The 17,142-nt window shown below is 40.7% G+C and overlaps 1 protein-coding gene across 1 annotated transcript in view; it reads left to right on the plus strand.

Moving 5' to 3' along the window:
- Positions 1–469: 469 nt before the first annotated feature.
- Positions 470–17,142, plus strand: part of RHPN2 (rhophilin Rho GTPase binding protein 2) — a 29,789-nt gene continuing 13,116 nt past the window's right edge. The window contains exons 1-4 of the mRNA XM_059856977.1: positions 470–637; positions 10,259–10,374; positions 13,491–13,619; positions 16,675–16,750. Coding sequence (XP_059712960.1) covers positions 575–637; positions 10,259–10,374; positions 13,491–13,619; positions 16,675–16,750 — 384 coding nt within the window. The 5' untranslated portion in view covers positions 470–574. The remainder of the gene's footprint in view (positions 638–10,258; positions 10,375–13,490; positions 13,620–16,674; positions 16,751–17,142) is intronic.

Below are 17,142 nucleotides of genomic sequence, written 5' to 3' on the forward strand. Positions count from 1 at the left end.
GCTCCGAGGGGCAGCCACCCGCGGGAACCTCGCCTCCCTGAGGCGGTCCCCTGGAAAGCTGGTGGCGGCCTCGCGGTACCGGGTGCGGCCGCTCCGGTTGGCCACCCCCAGGGGCTGTGGCCAGGCTCGGTGGCGCGGGAGGCCGCGGGGAAGCTCCAGGAGGCGAGCAGTGCCTTCGAGGAGGACAGCCAGACTCCGGCACGCTCCAGCGGAGAACGGCCGGAGGGCCGAGGAGGAGCGAGCCGAGCCGCCACCGTGCAGCTGGGTACCGGGCTCTGCTCTCAGTCAGCCACAGCCACCACCCGGCTCCGCACGAGAGGCACCTCAGCCACCCCGGCTGGGACCTCTTCTACGGGAGCTGGCCCGGGGGTTGCTGCAAGGAGCTCCACTGGACCAGTGGGCGGCAGAGGAGCAGCGCCGTGGGGCGGGGCAGCTCCTCCCCGCCACCACCGGAGGTGGGGCCGGGCGGTGCCGTGGGGCAGCGCTGGCATTTCCGCAGGGTCGTGGTTTCGCCGAGAAGAGCACGTCTCGTAGCAGTGGCGGACGGAGAGACGGCTGGTCGGCCCGCCCGAAGATGACAGACACCCTGGTACCCCGCCAGGCGGCGGAGCCGGCGGGGGACGGCTACTTTCGGAAGGTGGGAGGCTCGGTGGCCAGCCCGGGGCGGGTGGGTTGCGTGCACAGTGGGCTGTGTGCCCCGGGCAGCGCCTCCTGAGGGCGGCTCGGCGCTGGGGGTCCCCTCTCCGTCGCTCACGGACTGCTTTCTGCCGGCGGAGCGTCGTGGGCTCCGTCCTATGGCAGCCCACGGGCGTGGGGAGCAGCCTTGGGTTGGGGGCGGGCAGGGAGGCGCGATGGGGACCTGGCCCTGAGGGAGCGCGGCCGCTCGGAGTCGCGGGGACCCCCGCGGCCCTCCCCTGCTTCTGAGCTGGGCGTCACCCTGAAGGACGGGAGCCCTCGTAGCTGTCCAAAATGAGTTAAATTGCACTTGTCCGCCGTGTTTTAGCTGTCTTAATTTATTCCCCTTCCCCGGTTTCGCTGTGTCTCCTCGCGCGCTTTCTAGTAAATTGCCTTATGTACCTGTAAGAAAGTTTACTGGAGTAAGGTAACGAAGTTAACAGATTCATTAGGAAGTTCCTAATGAACATCTGCCCTAATTACTTTCAGACTGACTGGGCGGCTTATGCCATAACCCGCACCTGAGTTCTTTCTGCACAACAGTAATTAGAGTTAAGTATTGCCTGTAATGCAGCCCTGTGGGGTTCTGTGAACTTCACTGGAGGTAAAGGGCAGGCTGTAAGTGCCGTTTTCAGAGAGCTTTGCTCCGGCCTTCCCTCGCTGTTTTTAAGTTCTCAGCACCTGTAACTCCCGTCCATAGTTTTCAAGTCGGGGTGTAGGTACATGGGGGTTTGGTGTAGGTTCCGGATCCAAGACCACGAACTGTCTAATCTGTGGAGGGGGTAAAAAAAAGCTGCATACATCAGGTTGTTGCTGCTCGCCTTTGCGCAAAAATAGCCCCATTGCACACTTCAGCAACCACCTGGATTACCTGGCAGGGAGGCGCATAGGCTTTGCTTTGTTGCCGCCTTTACAGGCTGTTAGATTTTTTTTGCCACAGTATTTATCAAATTCATAAGCCTGCAGGAATTTAAACAACGTTGCCCTTTAGCAGAGGAACTGTTTCTAGGTGAAAAGAGCCAAGCTTTACCTGTGCCAGCCATGCAGCAAGGAATCACTACCACCTTGTAAATAACCAGAGAGACTGAAACAAAACTTGGACCAAACTTTGTCGGTCTTTCTCATTTGAGTAATCCTACTATAATGTTTGGTCAGTAAATCACTTTTTTCTTAGTAGTCTTTAGCAGGACTTTTAGTCCTTAGCAGTTTTTCCCAGTCATACCATGTGGCCAAGTTGTAATTAGTTTGTTTTCTTAGCTATGTTTTCTACTCTGTAAGAAGCTCATAGCCTGCCTTGAGGCGTGTTAGTAAAAAAGTTGACTTTTCATGAACTAAGTTACTGATAAGGACTAACTGAAGTTTAGTAGCTAAGTTGTGCCTCAGGTTGTGAGAGTAGTAGATCTTCTACCCTCAGACTTGGTAAAAGACTTGGTTTGTTTTAAATTAAGTTGTTTTGTGTTGCAGTTATGGTCGCTAAAACAGTATTAGATCAGTGTAAAGCCTATTGGACGGGAATGAAGTTTTTCTTATATATGAAAATAATGTAAGGTCAATTTAATATCTAATCAGGAGCATCTTTCCTATTACTTACTGCTTTAAGATATAAGTAATGAAAAAGTGAGGATCTGATAAAATCTGAATGAGCCACATGCTGCAGTGAAACATTGTTGCCTCTGGTCCCTCAGATCTTGGAAGGTTCAGCCCGTTCATAAGTATCTTTATTAAAGTTATGAACTTCAGGTTAGGCTAGATGCTCAAAGCCTTTAGTCCCTAAAAGTAAGAAGAAAAATAGTATACCTTGTTATATGTTAGTTGAATGGTCTCAAAAGTCAGAGCTTTAATTCTGGTTTAGAAGTTCTAGGCGAGGGGGGAGGAAAAACAAACCACCAAAAACATGGACCAAAACAATCCCACTCTTGGGATCTTCAACAGGAACAAGCTGTGAACCCAAGGAGATTCTTTAAATGTGCTATCTGCACCTCCCTGTGAGTGGTATAATTGGTGATTTCATGTGACTGAGATTAGTGACAGAGCTTTTGCTGGATGTCCATGGGTCTTCGCCCCCTTCCCCTCTGAGTTATCTTGGTATAGATTTCTCCTTCCTTTTTAAATCACACTATTTGTTTTCCTGAAAAGATCTGAGGATTGGTTTACCAGTTTTGTTGGTGCAGAATCACATCAATTTCCAAAGATAGTCTTTGGTTTTTAGGTCAAAAGGTACTTAGTTAATTGACTTTTTTTAGTCTGTAAGCTATGTAGCAAGGTGAAAACACTTGCTTTGCGTCAGTCCTGCTCAAACATGGCTTCCAAGCACTACTTACACAGTGAGGTTATGTCCCATACTTTCCAAGAATATTGTGCACAATGAAATCTTACAATTGAGAAAAATTGGGCAATTCATACAGTATCCAATTGTTTTAGACTCTTGGTTTCTTTTGATGAATGGATTACTATGGGAAGTGTGCTCAAAGTCTCTCTTGCTCTTTTATGTATTATACTTTTTGAAGTTTTAAATACAGCATAGCAGAAAGCAGCCCTCAGTATCCCCAAGGTGCAGTATGTAAAACAACTTACTTACTTAATTTTTGTTTAGTGCCTTTTTTTTTTTCTTAATGTAGGGAGGGGGCCCCATAAAACTATGACTGGCCAGAAATGGGGACACAGATGGCACAGTCGTGTTTCCTGCTTTGACTTCTGTTGTCACACTAAAAAGTGACTCTGCCATGAGTCTGAGATGTGATGGGTGCCAGGAACTGAAGTCCACTTGCACTCTTCCTCACATTTACCCTCCCCATTCCCTTCCAGTGATGTCAGAGCTGCTCCAGATGGACCTTTTCCCTTACCCTGTCTTTTTCCAAAATCTCCTTTTTTCCTGTGGCAGAGATTTATCATTTATTTGTGCACAATCAAATTTTTCCTTAAACCTGTAAGATGCTTTGAGCTGGCTCAATGCTGATGTGTCTTTTGTTGGTGTTTTTTCTTTTTTAATTACTTAATTTTAAGGAAATTACCTGTGCAGCCACACAGGGTTCATATAACTCTATCACTGTTGCCCCGTTCAGCTCCTCTTATGTTGCCCTTCCTAAACAACCCTCTTGAGCTCTTTGATGAGCTGCAACCAAACTTGTGAGAAGAATTGTACTTCTAAAAGCAAAACAGACAACAACAAAAAATATCTTGAAGAGGGTATGGCAAGAGGGAAGGAGCACCTTACTTTCCATCAAAAAGAAGATAGAGCTTCTACCTGGAACTTTTTAATTTCTGGGATGATAATGTACCAGGAACTGGTTTTGCTACTGTTCTGTTTATCTTGGCTTAGTTCAGTGTACATTGCCAGGGCACACTGTACCTGTTCTCCTAGGTGGTGTGAGAGCTCTTGGACCATGGGCCTCATATCTTGACCTATTCTGTATGGAGTTTCACATTCCTTCACTGTTGCTGACAGCAATCTGAGAATCAGCAATGCATGTCCCACACAGCCATCCACATTCTGCCCCCAGTCTTCCTTGTCTATGAAAATAATGACAAAACTAATGATAAGAGCAAAGAACAATTTGTTTTAAAAGTAGAGCAAAGCATTTAGACAGGGAGTATTTTTCAACAGCCCAACAGTAATTAAAGCAGGTCTGTTGTCATGTGCTGCTTTGCTTACATTAGATGCTTCTCCCAGCCATGGTTATTTTTTACACCTGCCATGGTTCTGTGGCTTGTTTGCCCTCTCAGATATCTTCCTGGGGTTTTTTTAGTTATCTCTGAATTCTTATGAGAGAAACAGCCTTCTTTTTCAAGCTGTTCTCCCCTTTCTTTTATTATTTTTATTTTTTACAGTACACCACTCCACTTAACCAGTAAGCTTTTGCAAAGTAAATATCCCTGAGACACATCAACATACAGAACTCAGAATATTTATAATATAGTGCTCATCCAGTCATGGGATCCAGTGCTTGTGTGGGGACCTGTTAGTAGGGCTATGCCTGCCTTATTTTTGTTTGTTTGTTTGGGGATGGGTTTTGTTTCTCTTGTTTGGTTTTTTGGTGGGTAGGAGCAGAGCAAGGAAGAGATACCTAGCAAGTTCTTTTACTCTGTTTTTCCCACCTTGACTCACTGCTGTGAACATCTTACACTGGCCATATTTCCAAATTTCTCTCCCCAGTCAGAAAGTTGCAATAAATGGTAAGAAAAAGGCACAGTTAATTTTTCAAGGTTAACATTTCTGCAGCTCTCTAGCTATTGGCTGGCTCAACATGAAACATCCCAGCTTCAATTTGGTGTTTCTGAGTAGCAGTCCACTGTGCTACTCAGAGGCACAGCAGTAGGACAGCTAGCTTAATAAATCTTTAGATTCTGATCAGTTGAACAAAGGTGCATCATTTTTTTCTCTCTCTAAGCTTTGCTTTCATCTCTGAGGCTAGATACCTATCACATAGACCCAGCTGATTTAGAAAGAATGACTGTATATTAGTCCCCTGTGTTAGGGAAGAAGGCTAAAGGCAGAAGCAAGTAGCTCCAGAAGTGAAGCACCAGACTGAAGATGATGATGATAGGTATGGTAACTAGCTCATGAATCAGCACTTCCCTAATTAACTCTGTCCTTCCCCTCTTTTTGAGCTTTTTTCTGCAGGGCTTCCCCCCACCTGTTGTTAATGTATCAGTTTACCAACCTGCCACACCTGTCCTTCCACTGGGGTTTAGCTCATGAGGTTCTTTTTAAGTCATTAGTAGCCAGGCAACCATCAACATTAGCATTGACACAGGAATATTTATTTGGCTATTTGTTCTCTTTCCACTTGTCTGGCAGGACAGAAACAGCTTAGCAATGATTCATAACCCTTGTCATCCAAAGTCCACTCATTATATACAAATTCATAAAACCTAAAACAGAAAGTAGGTCTTCATGTGAAACTAAGAATCATCTGAAACTGGATTAGTCAAGAGACAGACATCTCTGATGAAATATGAATGTTAAATTTTGCTTAGTGAGTGCTGTGACAAGATGGAGTTCATGAAGGAAATACATATTTGGGGTCTAATACAATAATTACTTCTTTAACTTTGTATTAATCTTTGGGCCAGGTGCTTAGAACTATGAAATACTTCATTCATAGCACAAGTAGACCAGGCTCTTGAAGACCAGATCTTCCCAACCTCTTTGTTAAAACAAAAAAACAACAACAACAAAGCACTCAGATAAAACTTGTGCTTCTGAAAGATCTGCAGTATACAGCTAAATTTTCAAAACTAATCTACGGGTAATATGCAAAAAGAACCATTAATTATACTGCTGCAAGAAGGTAAGGAAATGACAGTTTAGCAGGACTTGGGATCAGTTCTAAAAATACTGCTGTGAAATACACTGTTTGCTATGATTGCTGCTAGAACCCAAGAAGCTGTGTGCCTAAGTTCCATACATACTTGTTATTTAAACATGCATGTTTAAGTACCTGGAGGATATGGCCATTTGTGTACACTGCTGGGCTTGACAAGCAGCACAGGCTGCACTGGCTGGGAAGGAATTGTTTTCCTTTAAGCCAGCAGGCACACCCAGTTTCAACTCTGTGTCACCTTCAGACAGTGTGGCTCATCTTAAAAGTTCAAACCACTACTTTGTGAAGCATATTTATGTTAATTTTGAATACTTACTGCCATTACTCATCGTTTGGCAAACAGTCATGATTTTTGCATTCATCATGACTGGACTTCTAATGTGAAGCATGTAGAAATGCTGTTTGGGAAAGGGGTCTTCTGCATGGAGGAAGACAAAACTAAGCACTTGCTTGGACCTGTTTGCTAAAAAACTTTTTAGTATACAGAATTAGTGCTTTACACAAGGGGGTATCTTTCCCATACTGTATTTCTTGAGGGTTTTTTTGGATATTGATTTATTTCACTGTTCTCTACACAGACTTCTACCTTGTCAGATTAAGCTATTTTTTGACTTAGAGATGGCGTAAATGAGAGGTGTTTTAAAACCTTTTATTCTATTTTTAGTCTTGTGTGAAGGGTGAGACAGTACAGGTGTTATAATTCACATCATCACAATCAGAAGTTAATTATTTCTTAATTACAATACATTAGAAGCGTTTCTTGGTTTATTAATTTTTGCTACACTATGCTGTAAATACTTTAAAGCCAATCATCTAAAATTAGTTCTCATGGGTCTTACTCTAATGCATTTTTCATAGTTCTGTTTCTCTAAAGTATTTAGTCTTATTTGTAAGGTTATCTTTTGACACTTGTTTCTAGTTCCATTTCTCTCTCAACAATGTCTGTCCTATTCCATGGCATTTCTAAGTCAGCATTTCTTATCTCAAAGTCTGCATACAGATGCAGACTATGTGAGCTTTCTGTCAGGCTTGGAGAATTTTCTATAAATCCCTTTCCCACACTACCCATCAGTTTTATGGCAGCTTGATTACCATAAAGAGTTTAAGCCTGCAAATGAAAACACAAACTAGCTGAGTGTCCTCATCCCCTGTGCAGGAGATGTAAAGAGCAACATTTTCCAAAAAGTGCAATATTAATTCCTTTTAGGCTTTGTGAAGTTAGTGGGAGCCATATGCTCAAGCAGGTGAGCATATCCTGAAAACAGACTCCTCTATCCCTAAGAAGCCTCTTATCAAAGCTGTCACACTTGCAGGCACGCTGGAGGTTATACAGATACCTTGGTCTCTCAGTGCCTTGTCCTGTTAGGCCTAGGGCTGGTTTTCCTTCCTATAGAGAATAATGCCTGGGGACCTGAAATGGAGACAAACATCTCTTACACTTTTTCTCTTTGCAGAGAGTTTCAGATCACTGCAGTTTTGTACTCATTGTTCAGTGGGAGCTTGATCAAAAGTTCATTAAGTTGAAGAGATCACATCTATGAGCTTCATGGGCTTGGGAATCCTACACTTGATCTTACTGAAAAATTTCTGAAGTGAAGCTGTAAAGAAGTATTTGAATGATGTCATCAAACCTGTTTGGCACACAGAAGGGGCAAGGGAGTTCTTGGATGAAGCTGCAGCTTTACAGAAAAAGTGAAGGGCAAGGCAAGGATACATTTTAGAAGGATGCTTGAACTAAGTGGTCAAGAAAGAAGTTGGAAGGAAATACCTGTGCAAAAATATGGAGATAACAGGTCTGAGATGAGAATTAAATATTCAAAATACATGCAAGAGCAAATAATTTGTGAGGTTCAAATGAAAAATGGCATGGATAGAATGGAAGGAGATAAAGCTTTGAATAGCAGTAGTAGAAAAGACTATACAACACAGAATGAAGGAGAAGCAAAGTAGGGAAGAACAGCTTTCTCCCAGAGAAAGAACCAGACTAAGAGGAGACAGCAACTTGTTAAGTAATTGTACAAGACCATGTTATACACTAAAGTGTGCATTGCTTATGTCTTTGTGTATAATTGTGTGTGAAGGAGCATAAGGTATTTGGTAGTTAAAGGACTGCTTCTCATCTGAGATGAATGAATGAGTTTGCTGCCTTGCTCACCGTGTTTTTGCTGCTTTCTAGGCGGCCCCCTGCACTGCACGGGCAGTGGGGGATGCTGTGGCACTCTCATTATTTAACCCTCTCCTCAAGTGGGGTGCCAGGAGGGAGAAGCCACCAGTGCCCCTGCCCTCCCTCCCACGTGTGGCACAGCTGGCCAGGCATGGCCAGGCAGGGCTAGTCTCTAGCCATGCCCAGATGGTGGCCACAGCACCTCGCTACCCTGGGAAAAACCACGTGTGCACTGTTTTGATTTTCTTCTGAAATGTGTCATCACAGAGGCATTGCCAGCCTCTCTGACTGAGCCAGCAGCGTGTCCATCTTCAGAGCCATCAGAGATTGGCTCTGTTGGACAGGGTGGAAGCTTCTAGCAGCTTCTCAGAGAAGCCACTTCTGTGGCCCTCCCCACTGCTAAAAAAACTAGGCTGGGCCAACCCAACCCAACGTGTCAATCGTGCTGTGAGAGCTTCCTCAGTGAAGAGGTGTGAGTGGTATTTCAATGCAAACATTTCACTGCAGTAATTCAGTGTGGTGTGGTTTTTGAAGGTATGTGGCAAATGGTGCTTCTGAAGATGTTTGCACAAGCTCCCTGTCACTTTACCTATTTATTACAAGCTTTTCAAACTGGATATGTAGAATTAATATTATTGGGCTGTGTGCCTTCTCAGTTGAACTAGAGTAATTCTGGTTTGATCAGCTGATTTCTCTGTTGTCAAGTCAGTTTGCTTTCCCTTGACAACAAAAACAAAAACTGAACTTCGTGATCAGAATTTTAAGTTCTATTTAAATACTCAGTTTTGTTTTGCTCGTATGTCAGTGCTGGACCACTCATAATTGTTAATAGACTTTTAAATGCTCTTATAAGAAAATCAAATTTTTCTGGTCAAAACTAAGAGGGAGACGTCCAAAATAGTGCATAATTTAGTGGCTGGAGTAGTTGAAAGAAGACTTAGAGAGGTCTGAGCCTCCATCTTGTGTAGCAGACAATACAGGATTCTGATAAGCTTTGTAGTGAAACCCACTGAGGCCACTCAAAAGGACATTATTCATTTAAGGGTAAGCCTTGAAACAGTGATTTTATTTGCTTCAGAATTATTAGTTAAGGCTGCAGGGATGTGCTGGTAGACTCTTGAGTATTAAGATTCAAAGGCATTTGATACTTTTTAAAAAAAGGGGTGGCAGGGGCAAAGAATAAATTGTGTAATGGAACTTTCTAACATATTTTAAAAAGGTATTAAAGTTGTGTTTCCCTTAAAAAAGGACAAACATGCCGTCCTATTCATCTGTAGCAGTTTGAGCTTATCAGTGTTCAGAATACAATGGCTCAGTCCTGCTCAAACACAGGTTTCAGCAGTTTGAGTCTTGTGCTTGTGTAAGGTATGCACATACACAGGAGCATTCTTGTGAATTCTGGATTTCACACTTTACTCTTTAAGAGCCTAATTTGATAAGAATCTGCCAGTATAATTTTACCCTGTTAAGCTCTATATTGGTAAGTTTGAGATGTGAAGAAAGGAGCCTGGGGAAGGTGGGGGAGGAATTGTCATGAAGGTCTGAGCCACCAGAAGGAAAAATCAGAGATCCTAAAACTGAGAGCAGATTTTGGGCCCCCAACTTTGAGCACCACAGTCTTTTTTGGACAGAGTTGTATTTCAAGGCTGCATATATCCCAATATGGAACTCTGATATTTTACAAGGGTTAAGCAGAAGCTTTGATGGGAGTTGCTGTCTTGCCAGATACTGTTTTCATAAAATCCTAGAAACTTAATAACATTCTGTCAAATTTGGTTGCATTTGCAAAATATCTTGAAAATATTTTTAGGGGAGAAGAGACTGGCTCACATGTGTACTTAAGGCTTAAAACAGATATTTTCTCTTTGAATTTTGATGTTAAAATGTACTGTGTTCATGGTCTCTTGGTTTTGATGACCAAGTTTGAGACAAGAAATACTGTTGTTAATGTCAGATCATCATTGCTGTCAACGTAGCTAGTTTGTATTCATACAGAACCTATGCCTTTAGCATTGAATTTAAATGATCCTTTAACGCTCATTTAAATTCAGTGTTTCTTCCAACAACAACAAAAAACTTGTTTTCTTAATTCTAGGGATGTAATCCTCTTGCTGAGACTGGACGAAGCAAACTGCAAAATCAAAGAGCTGTTCTAAACCAACAGATCTTAAGAGCAGTGAGAATGAGAGCTGGTGCTGAAAATCTTTTAAGGTATATCTCATGGTTTCTTAGTTTTCTTGCACAAGCAACAGTTGTTTAATTTAATTTTGTAGAAGTCTCTTAGCTATTGTATTTCTCCTTTTTTTCTCCAAACATGCTGCATCTCTTACTGTAGAATGATTTGTCAATCTCCCTGAATTTTTTTCAAGCTATAGCTCTACAGAGTCATTATTTGCTTTCAAGTGCTCTTTCAGTACTATGTTGTAGTAAATGAGCTGAATGTTAGACTTTCTTAGGTTGCTCTCTTTGTTCTGCTTTATTGCTGGTGATAATGGCGAGTGAACCTTGCTGAATATTGTAATGAGTCCCTTTTACTCCTCAAATCACATGAAGGTATTGCTACTATGCTGTTGACTTCTTCCAAAATCCTTTAGTTCTGTGCTGCAAAGTAGAAAGGACCATCCATTGCCTTCTTTTTTCCCTGTAATAATGATACAGGAGTTGCAGGGTAGCACACATCTAATTTGAGCTGGGTTACCACCAGCTGCCACCAAATTCTCCTACACTTTGAGGTAACTTCATCTGTTACATTTTGTTAGGATATGTTCTCATATGTGGCTGTCTCCGTAGGAATAGCCTTATGTTGACCCTGTGATTTACTCTTTGATAAACAGCCTGTAGATTTCTAATCTTACCCAGAAAAACTGAAAATTATCCCAGTTCTCATCTGCAGTAGTTTCCTGTAGTGTCTGTTCCTCTGCAAATGGAGCAACAATGGGTCTTCAAAAACAAAATCTAGTAAATATACTTGAAGTGAGAATGCTTGGATAAATTAAATTTTCTTAAACTTGTCATGAGTTGCCTGTTGTCTGTTACCTGCTTTATCTCCACTCTTGCAAGAGATGTGACAGATTGGAAACTTAGGTAATTTTAGCCTCTGTGACTGACTTAAGTGTGCTTTGTTTTCTGGTAATTAACTTAAGGAGTGAGACTTAGAATTTTACTGCTTTTTGTATGGTTAGCAAAATTATTATATCTGCTTTTGAAGCGGAATGCTTCATTCAGTTAATGTTTCTGTTTGTGAATTCAGGAGTGTTTTGGAAGGGCTGAAGAGATGAGTAAGATCTAATGTGGAAACTGGTAACATTTAACCTAGATATCCTAAAGTTCAGTTTCTGATGCCAGTATTAACTCCTGAAATGCTGAAGTTGCTATTTACAGGAGTGGGAATAAAATCTACTTAAGAGTATAGGAACAGACTTTGAAAAAAGATTTTAGAAATCTAAAATGAATTTATACCTGTTGAACTATTAAAACTTACTAGTTCTTTGAAAGAAGCAATTTTATAAGTAACCTGACCAGTAGACAGTTCACATGATTAGCTGTTTCTACAGTCTCCTAAGGAAAATGTAAACAAGCTTTATGTTTGCAGATTCTATTTGAATTTCATCAAGTTCTAAAGGAAACAAACCAATTGCTGTCCACAAGAAGCCTCTTGGAGTAGAATTTGAGAAAAAGCTGGAAATTCAGGTTTCTTTATTTTTGGCTGAAAGTAAGCACTAGGCTTGAAGCACATGATCCACGTAGTGCAAAGACTTTGGTTCTTAGAGTTTCTAAAAGTCACCCTCTCCTTTTTATTGTCTTCTGCTCTGAAAGTTAAAATTAAATTCAGTGTAGAGTTATGTGAGTCTTGACAATACCACATTGCCCCTGTAGCTGTCTTTCACTGCTTGTTCCTCAGAAGTATGTCTACAGTGTAAAAAACATGAAAAGGTAATCAAATTAAACTAACATGGATGTTTGCAGCCGTAGACCAAATAGAGAAGTCAATCTGGATGAACTTGGGGTTTCTGAAAAAGATAGGAGAATCCCTCCTGTGGAGGATGGTAAGATAGACCAAGCATGGAGCCTTAATACATCATAATTCATCTCACTGCTTATAGCATCAAACCTTGCCCATTTATCTGTGTGATGCTGCCTTTGTCAAGGAAGATCCACCCCACCATCTCTTTGTATCCAGTTTGGTTTATCAAGGCAACAGAGATTAACATTGCTTAATTTAAGCAATCCAAGGTATTCAATAAAGTACAGCATAGAAAAATCACAGATAACTAATTTATTATATGAAAAACAAACTTAGAATTTTAGTTTTGGAATAATTAGTTTTTCATCAAAGTGCTCCTTAAAACTGGAGAACTGCTCCAAGTGGAGCCTAGGTTTATCAGATGGTTGTTCATAAATATTTAGGAAGGTGAATTTTGTCTTAAAATAAAGGTAAATGCAAAGTGCTGCAAATTTAAGTTTGTCCTTGTCTTCAGATTCAGACTCTAATATAAGGGTACAGTATCTTAAGCATGGATACCTTTTACCTTAACCTCATACCTGTGGATTTATAGATACAGGTGATTTAAGTATCTTGAAAAGAGTAGTATTGTAATGAAATTGTCAGTGTGGAGACTTAGGTTAGAAATTGTGATATAAATACACCAATAAGTAATCACAAAGAAATGCTCAGGGGGTGTTTAATGGGTTAACATCCATTGTGTTCAAAGTGTTGCCACTTAAATACATAAATGGTAAAGGAAACAAGCAAAATCATATTTGCATCCAACAAAATCAAATTATAGAGAAAGTTGTCCTGTATTAAAAAGGTCTGGTTGAAAGATACTTCTTTCTGCAATAACTTTTGGGGGAAAGTTAATTTCTTTTATTCTTAAGATCAGAAGTCTCAACAGAGCTTTATTCAATTTATAAGGTGGGGAAGTCTTTGTTGAAGAAGTCTCTGTTGACTCCTCCCACCTCCATCCACCTTTCTTCTACATAGGAAAAAAATCTTATAATCTGGAAACAGGATAGTGATTGTGATTAAGATGCCTTTGTTTTGTTGATTAATGTATCTGAAAATAAGCTTGACCCTTAATCATACATGGAAAATCTGGCATATAAGACATCTTCTATGGCTGCATGCTATTATCTGGAAACTGTCCCAGGCACTCTCTTGACAGAAAAACCTAATAAAGTCTGAAACATGAGGTCTTGTATCATCTCTTAAGGAGATAAAAAGAAATCTTAAAAATGCTGAGAATGCTTGCATCAGAGGTTGAAGGGGTCAACCAAGCTTGTAGAAAACCTTTTCCTGAGCAATAAAAATTGATGTTTCTCTGCAGAGCAACCACCAACAACAAAGTACGAGAGCAAGTGCTGCTGGAACTCAGTTTTGTAAACTCAGACCTGCAGATCTTAAAGGAGGAATTGGAAGGACTTAATATCTCAGTAGAAGTTTATCAAAATGCAGAGTAAGTATAAAGCTAAGTTATTAAATTATTAACAGATCTTCTGTTTACCCTTGAAAACAAAATTGCTTCTAGGTGAGTGTGAATGTTGGACACTAATCATGTGAAAGAGCAGAGAGCTTGATAGGAAGAGAACTTACTTGATGGTAGATTTGTTGACTAAGGGTTAGTCTGCATATTTGTCCTTCTCTTGGGAAATGTGCGTGCCACTACTCCTTGGATGTGAAGTTCCTTTGAAGAGAGGAGTATTGTGAGAATTGAAAGCTCTTGGGGCTATCCAGCAAGCAGTTGGCACTTAGCAGAATTCCCAGTACTGGAATGGCTCATTGGCTCAGTGCATTCTGGAGTGAGCAAACTTAGCCATACAGTAATGGCTCTTCTCAAATGTGGTGCATTCAGCAGTCCTCTGGAGCTGGAGAACAGAAACAATGCTGATGTGATGTTTAAAGCAGCCTAGGTAATCTTGAATGTGTGATCTTCAGTGACAGAAAAACATAAATTTCTTGGCTAAAGCTGAGGAATTTTTGATAGATGAAACTGGATTTTTTCCAAAATACTTTTCTCCACTTTGAAGAGCACACTAATTTTTAAATTGCAATGGATTCTTCAAAGATAAAATGTCAAAGTTAAGGAGTATCCATTGCCTGCCTACTGAAATGATTTCTGTATCAGTTATATATCTTGTCCCTCCTAAAACTAAATATTTACTATTTGACCAACAACAGCTCAAGGTACAAATTGAAATTTTTCATGTGAAGGGGGTATAATTTTGGGTCCCTCTTAGCACTGTTCTCACCTAGGTGTTAAACTTCCAGGTGGATTACAAGGAATTCTTAATATAAAAGGATGAAGGGAGGTAACTTCCAACCGAATGCTGACTTGATGCAAAATACCTATGTTGTAGTTTTCTCAAACAGCAACTTGTGCTAAACTTCCTGCTCTCCACCCCCATGGCAAACTTTGACAACTATTTGATGTGAAAATATTTTGGGGTTTTTTGTTGAAGATTTTACTGATCTTCATAGATGCATGTGAGCACAGAGAGCAGTTACAGCTGTGGAAATGAGAGCAGGGCTCCACAAGAACTATTTCTTCTTCTAGCTAAAGAATATTAGAAATATTTGGATTCTCACTGAAGGATGGGCAGTAGGTCAGGCCCCCAGGCAGGCAGAAGCCTTGAGGCTGGACAGCAGTATGCTTGTTATTCTCTCCTTATCCTACTTTCCCAGTCTGTTTTGAATGGTGTTTTGCCTTTCTTATTCTTAAGCTCTAAATGCTTTTTATGTTTCATCAGCTAAAAGAATTAATTTCCCTGTAACTGCTGTCCAGCCTTTACCAGTAAGTAGCTATTAATAGTTGTTCTGACTATTGTGCTGCAGTTGTTAACATAAGGTCACACCCATGGCTTACTGGACTACCCTGTATTGTGTTATAACAATGTAAGGGTTGGCCCTCCCAGTGCCTGCACACATTTCAGCTTGAATGAGGAGGGTGATGCTATTTCTACTCAGCTCTGGAAATCCAGGATCACCTCCCTAACTGTTCAATCCTCTCATGGCGTTGGCTCCACGGGTGTGGCACCTTAGCTGTGAAAAAATATTAAATTCACTTTCTCTGAATGATCAGTGCTGATACCTACAGGTGTGGTGATGTTTGCAGGGCTGCCAGGATGAGGGAAGAGATGAGAACCTTGACTCCATGTTTCAGAAGGCTGATTTATTATTTTATGATACATATTATATTAAAAGAAAATGATATATTAAAACTATACTAAAAAATAGAAGAAAGGATTTCATCAGAAGGCTAACAAGGAATAGAAAGGAATGGAATGATAATAAAATCTTGTGACTGTTCACAGCCTCGACACAGGTGGGGCTGGCATTGGTCATCATGTAAAAACAATTTCATATGCTGGGTAAACAATTCTCCAAATCACATTCCAAAGCAGCAAAACACGGAGAAACTGAAGCTTCTCAGGAGAAAAGATCCTGGCAAAAGGATTTTTCAAAAAATATGTCTGTAACATACAGGGAATGTGGATGGTATTAGAATGGATTCAATTAGTAATTTAGGATTTCTTTGCTATGAGTCTCACTTCCTTTTGAGGAAAAAGTCTAGATATAATCTGTAGTAAAAGTGTTGGGGTTTCTTCTAAAAGCCTCGTCAGAAATCAGATCATTTGCACCACTTGAAATGGTGTTTTGGCTCTGTATCCTGGAAGTCCTTTTCAAGCTAGCAGAGCCACTTTCTGGATCATGAAGGACTCTTGCTCTGCTTAGGAAGCTGCATTCCTAGTGCCACTCTCTAAAGATGGAAATTTCACCAGTAAGAAAGTTGGTTTTGCTGACAAGACAAAATGAACGTGGGATTTTGTAGTTGGTAACGGAATGCTCTGAACAATGGTTAGACAGTCAAAACGCTGTTTTTAGGAAAAATGAAAATATTAGATGAACTTTATAATTGCTTGATACCGATCTGTTCAATCTACACCACCAACTGTGTATCTGGAAGCAATTCTGATCTTTTTTAAAGTCAGTTCTCATCCTTATTGCTCTGTGATATATTCTAGAGGTTGACTTGTCTGGAGGTTAGCACCTAGCATGTCTAGAAATGAAGTAGTTCTTGGACTTGCTACTCCTAGGCCTTTCTTTGTGAAAGCTGGCCCTGCTTCTCCCTGTCTTGCACACATAACCACTACATACAAAACCAATGGTAACATGTAAAATACTGATTATAACTGCTGATACTTACCATGGTTCTTACTGTGGCAGATCTAGCAGCTGTGGAGCTAAATTGCTGGAAGGCAGCTGTTGAGAGTCTCCTTTCCTTTGCCTGGAGGAAAAATAAGCTTAAATAATGGTGGGGGGGGGGGAAGTAGCTTTCTTCAATCTCTTCTTGAGAATTACAGGCCATTAGGCAGATTTTCTTGTGCAGGGAGGAACTGTGTACTTTTCTCTTTACTCCATCAATGTATGAACTCCCTGTCATCAAATAAAACAAAACTAATTATGACAAAGCAGAAAAAAAAGTTGTGAATCTTTTTGCTTTTTTTCCATAGAGAGACTTTCAGTATTCCCTTGGTACCCCTTGGCCTAAAGGAAACCAAAGATGTAGACTTTACACTCCCCCTCAAGGTAAATTTTACATATACATTTCAGAATGAATAGCTAACAGTAATAACTTCCATTTCAGATTTGTTTAAAGAAACAGAAGTAATTTAGGTACAAATTATTTTTTGTTTTGCCCTAAGATCAAGATCATGCCATGTTAAAAATTAACTACCACTGATTTGGATCATTGCTCCTACCTAATTAGGACAAGAAGTCCAAAAATGTTAAAAGAAATTCCACTTTGAAGATAGAGTTAACCATGGAAGGAATTTTTATTCTTTGGGTTTTGTTTCTAATAATAGTATTGATTACTGATGTAAGTGTGAGAGGAAGTAGTAATGAAGGTTTTACTCAGCATGATGTATTGATCCACCAGCTTACAGTAACCAGGATATCTCAGTTGGGAAGCAGTGTTG

This window comes from Haemorhous mexicanus, chromosome 12 (assembly GCF_027477595.1).
Source record: "Haemorhous mexicanus isolate bHaeMex1 chromosome 12, bHaeMex1.pri, whole genome shotgun sequence".
In the NCBI taxonomy this organism is placed as follows: domain Eukaryota; kingdom Metazoa; phylum Chordata; class Aves; order Passeriformes; family Fringillidae; genus Haemorhous; species Haemorhous mexicanus.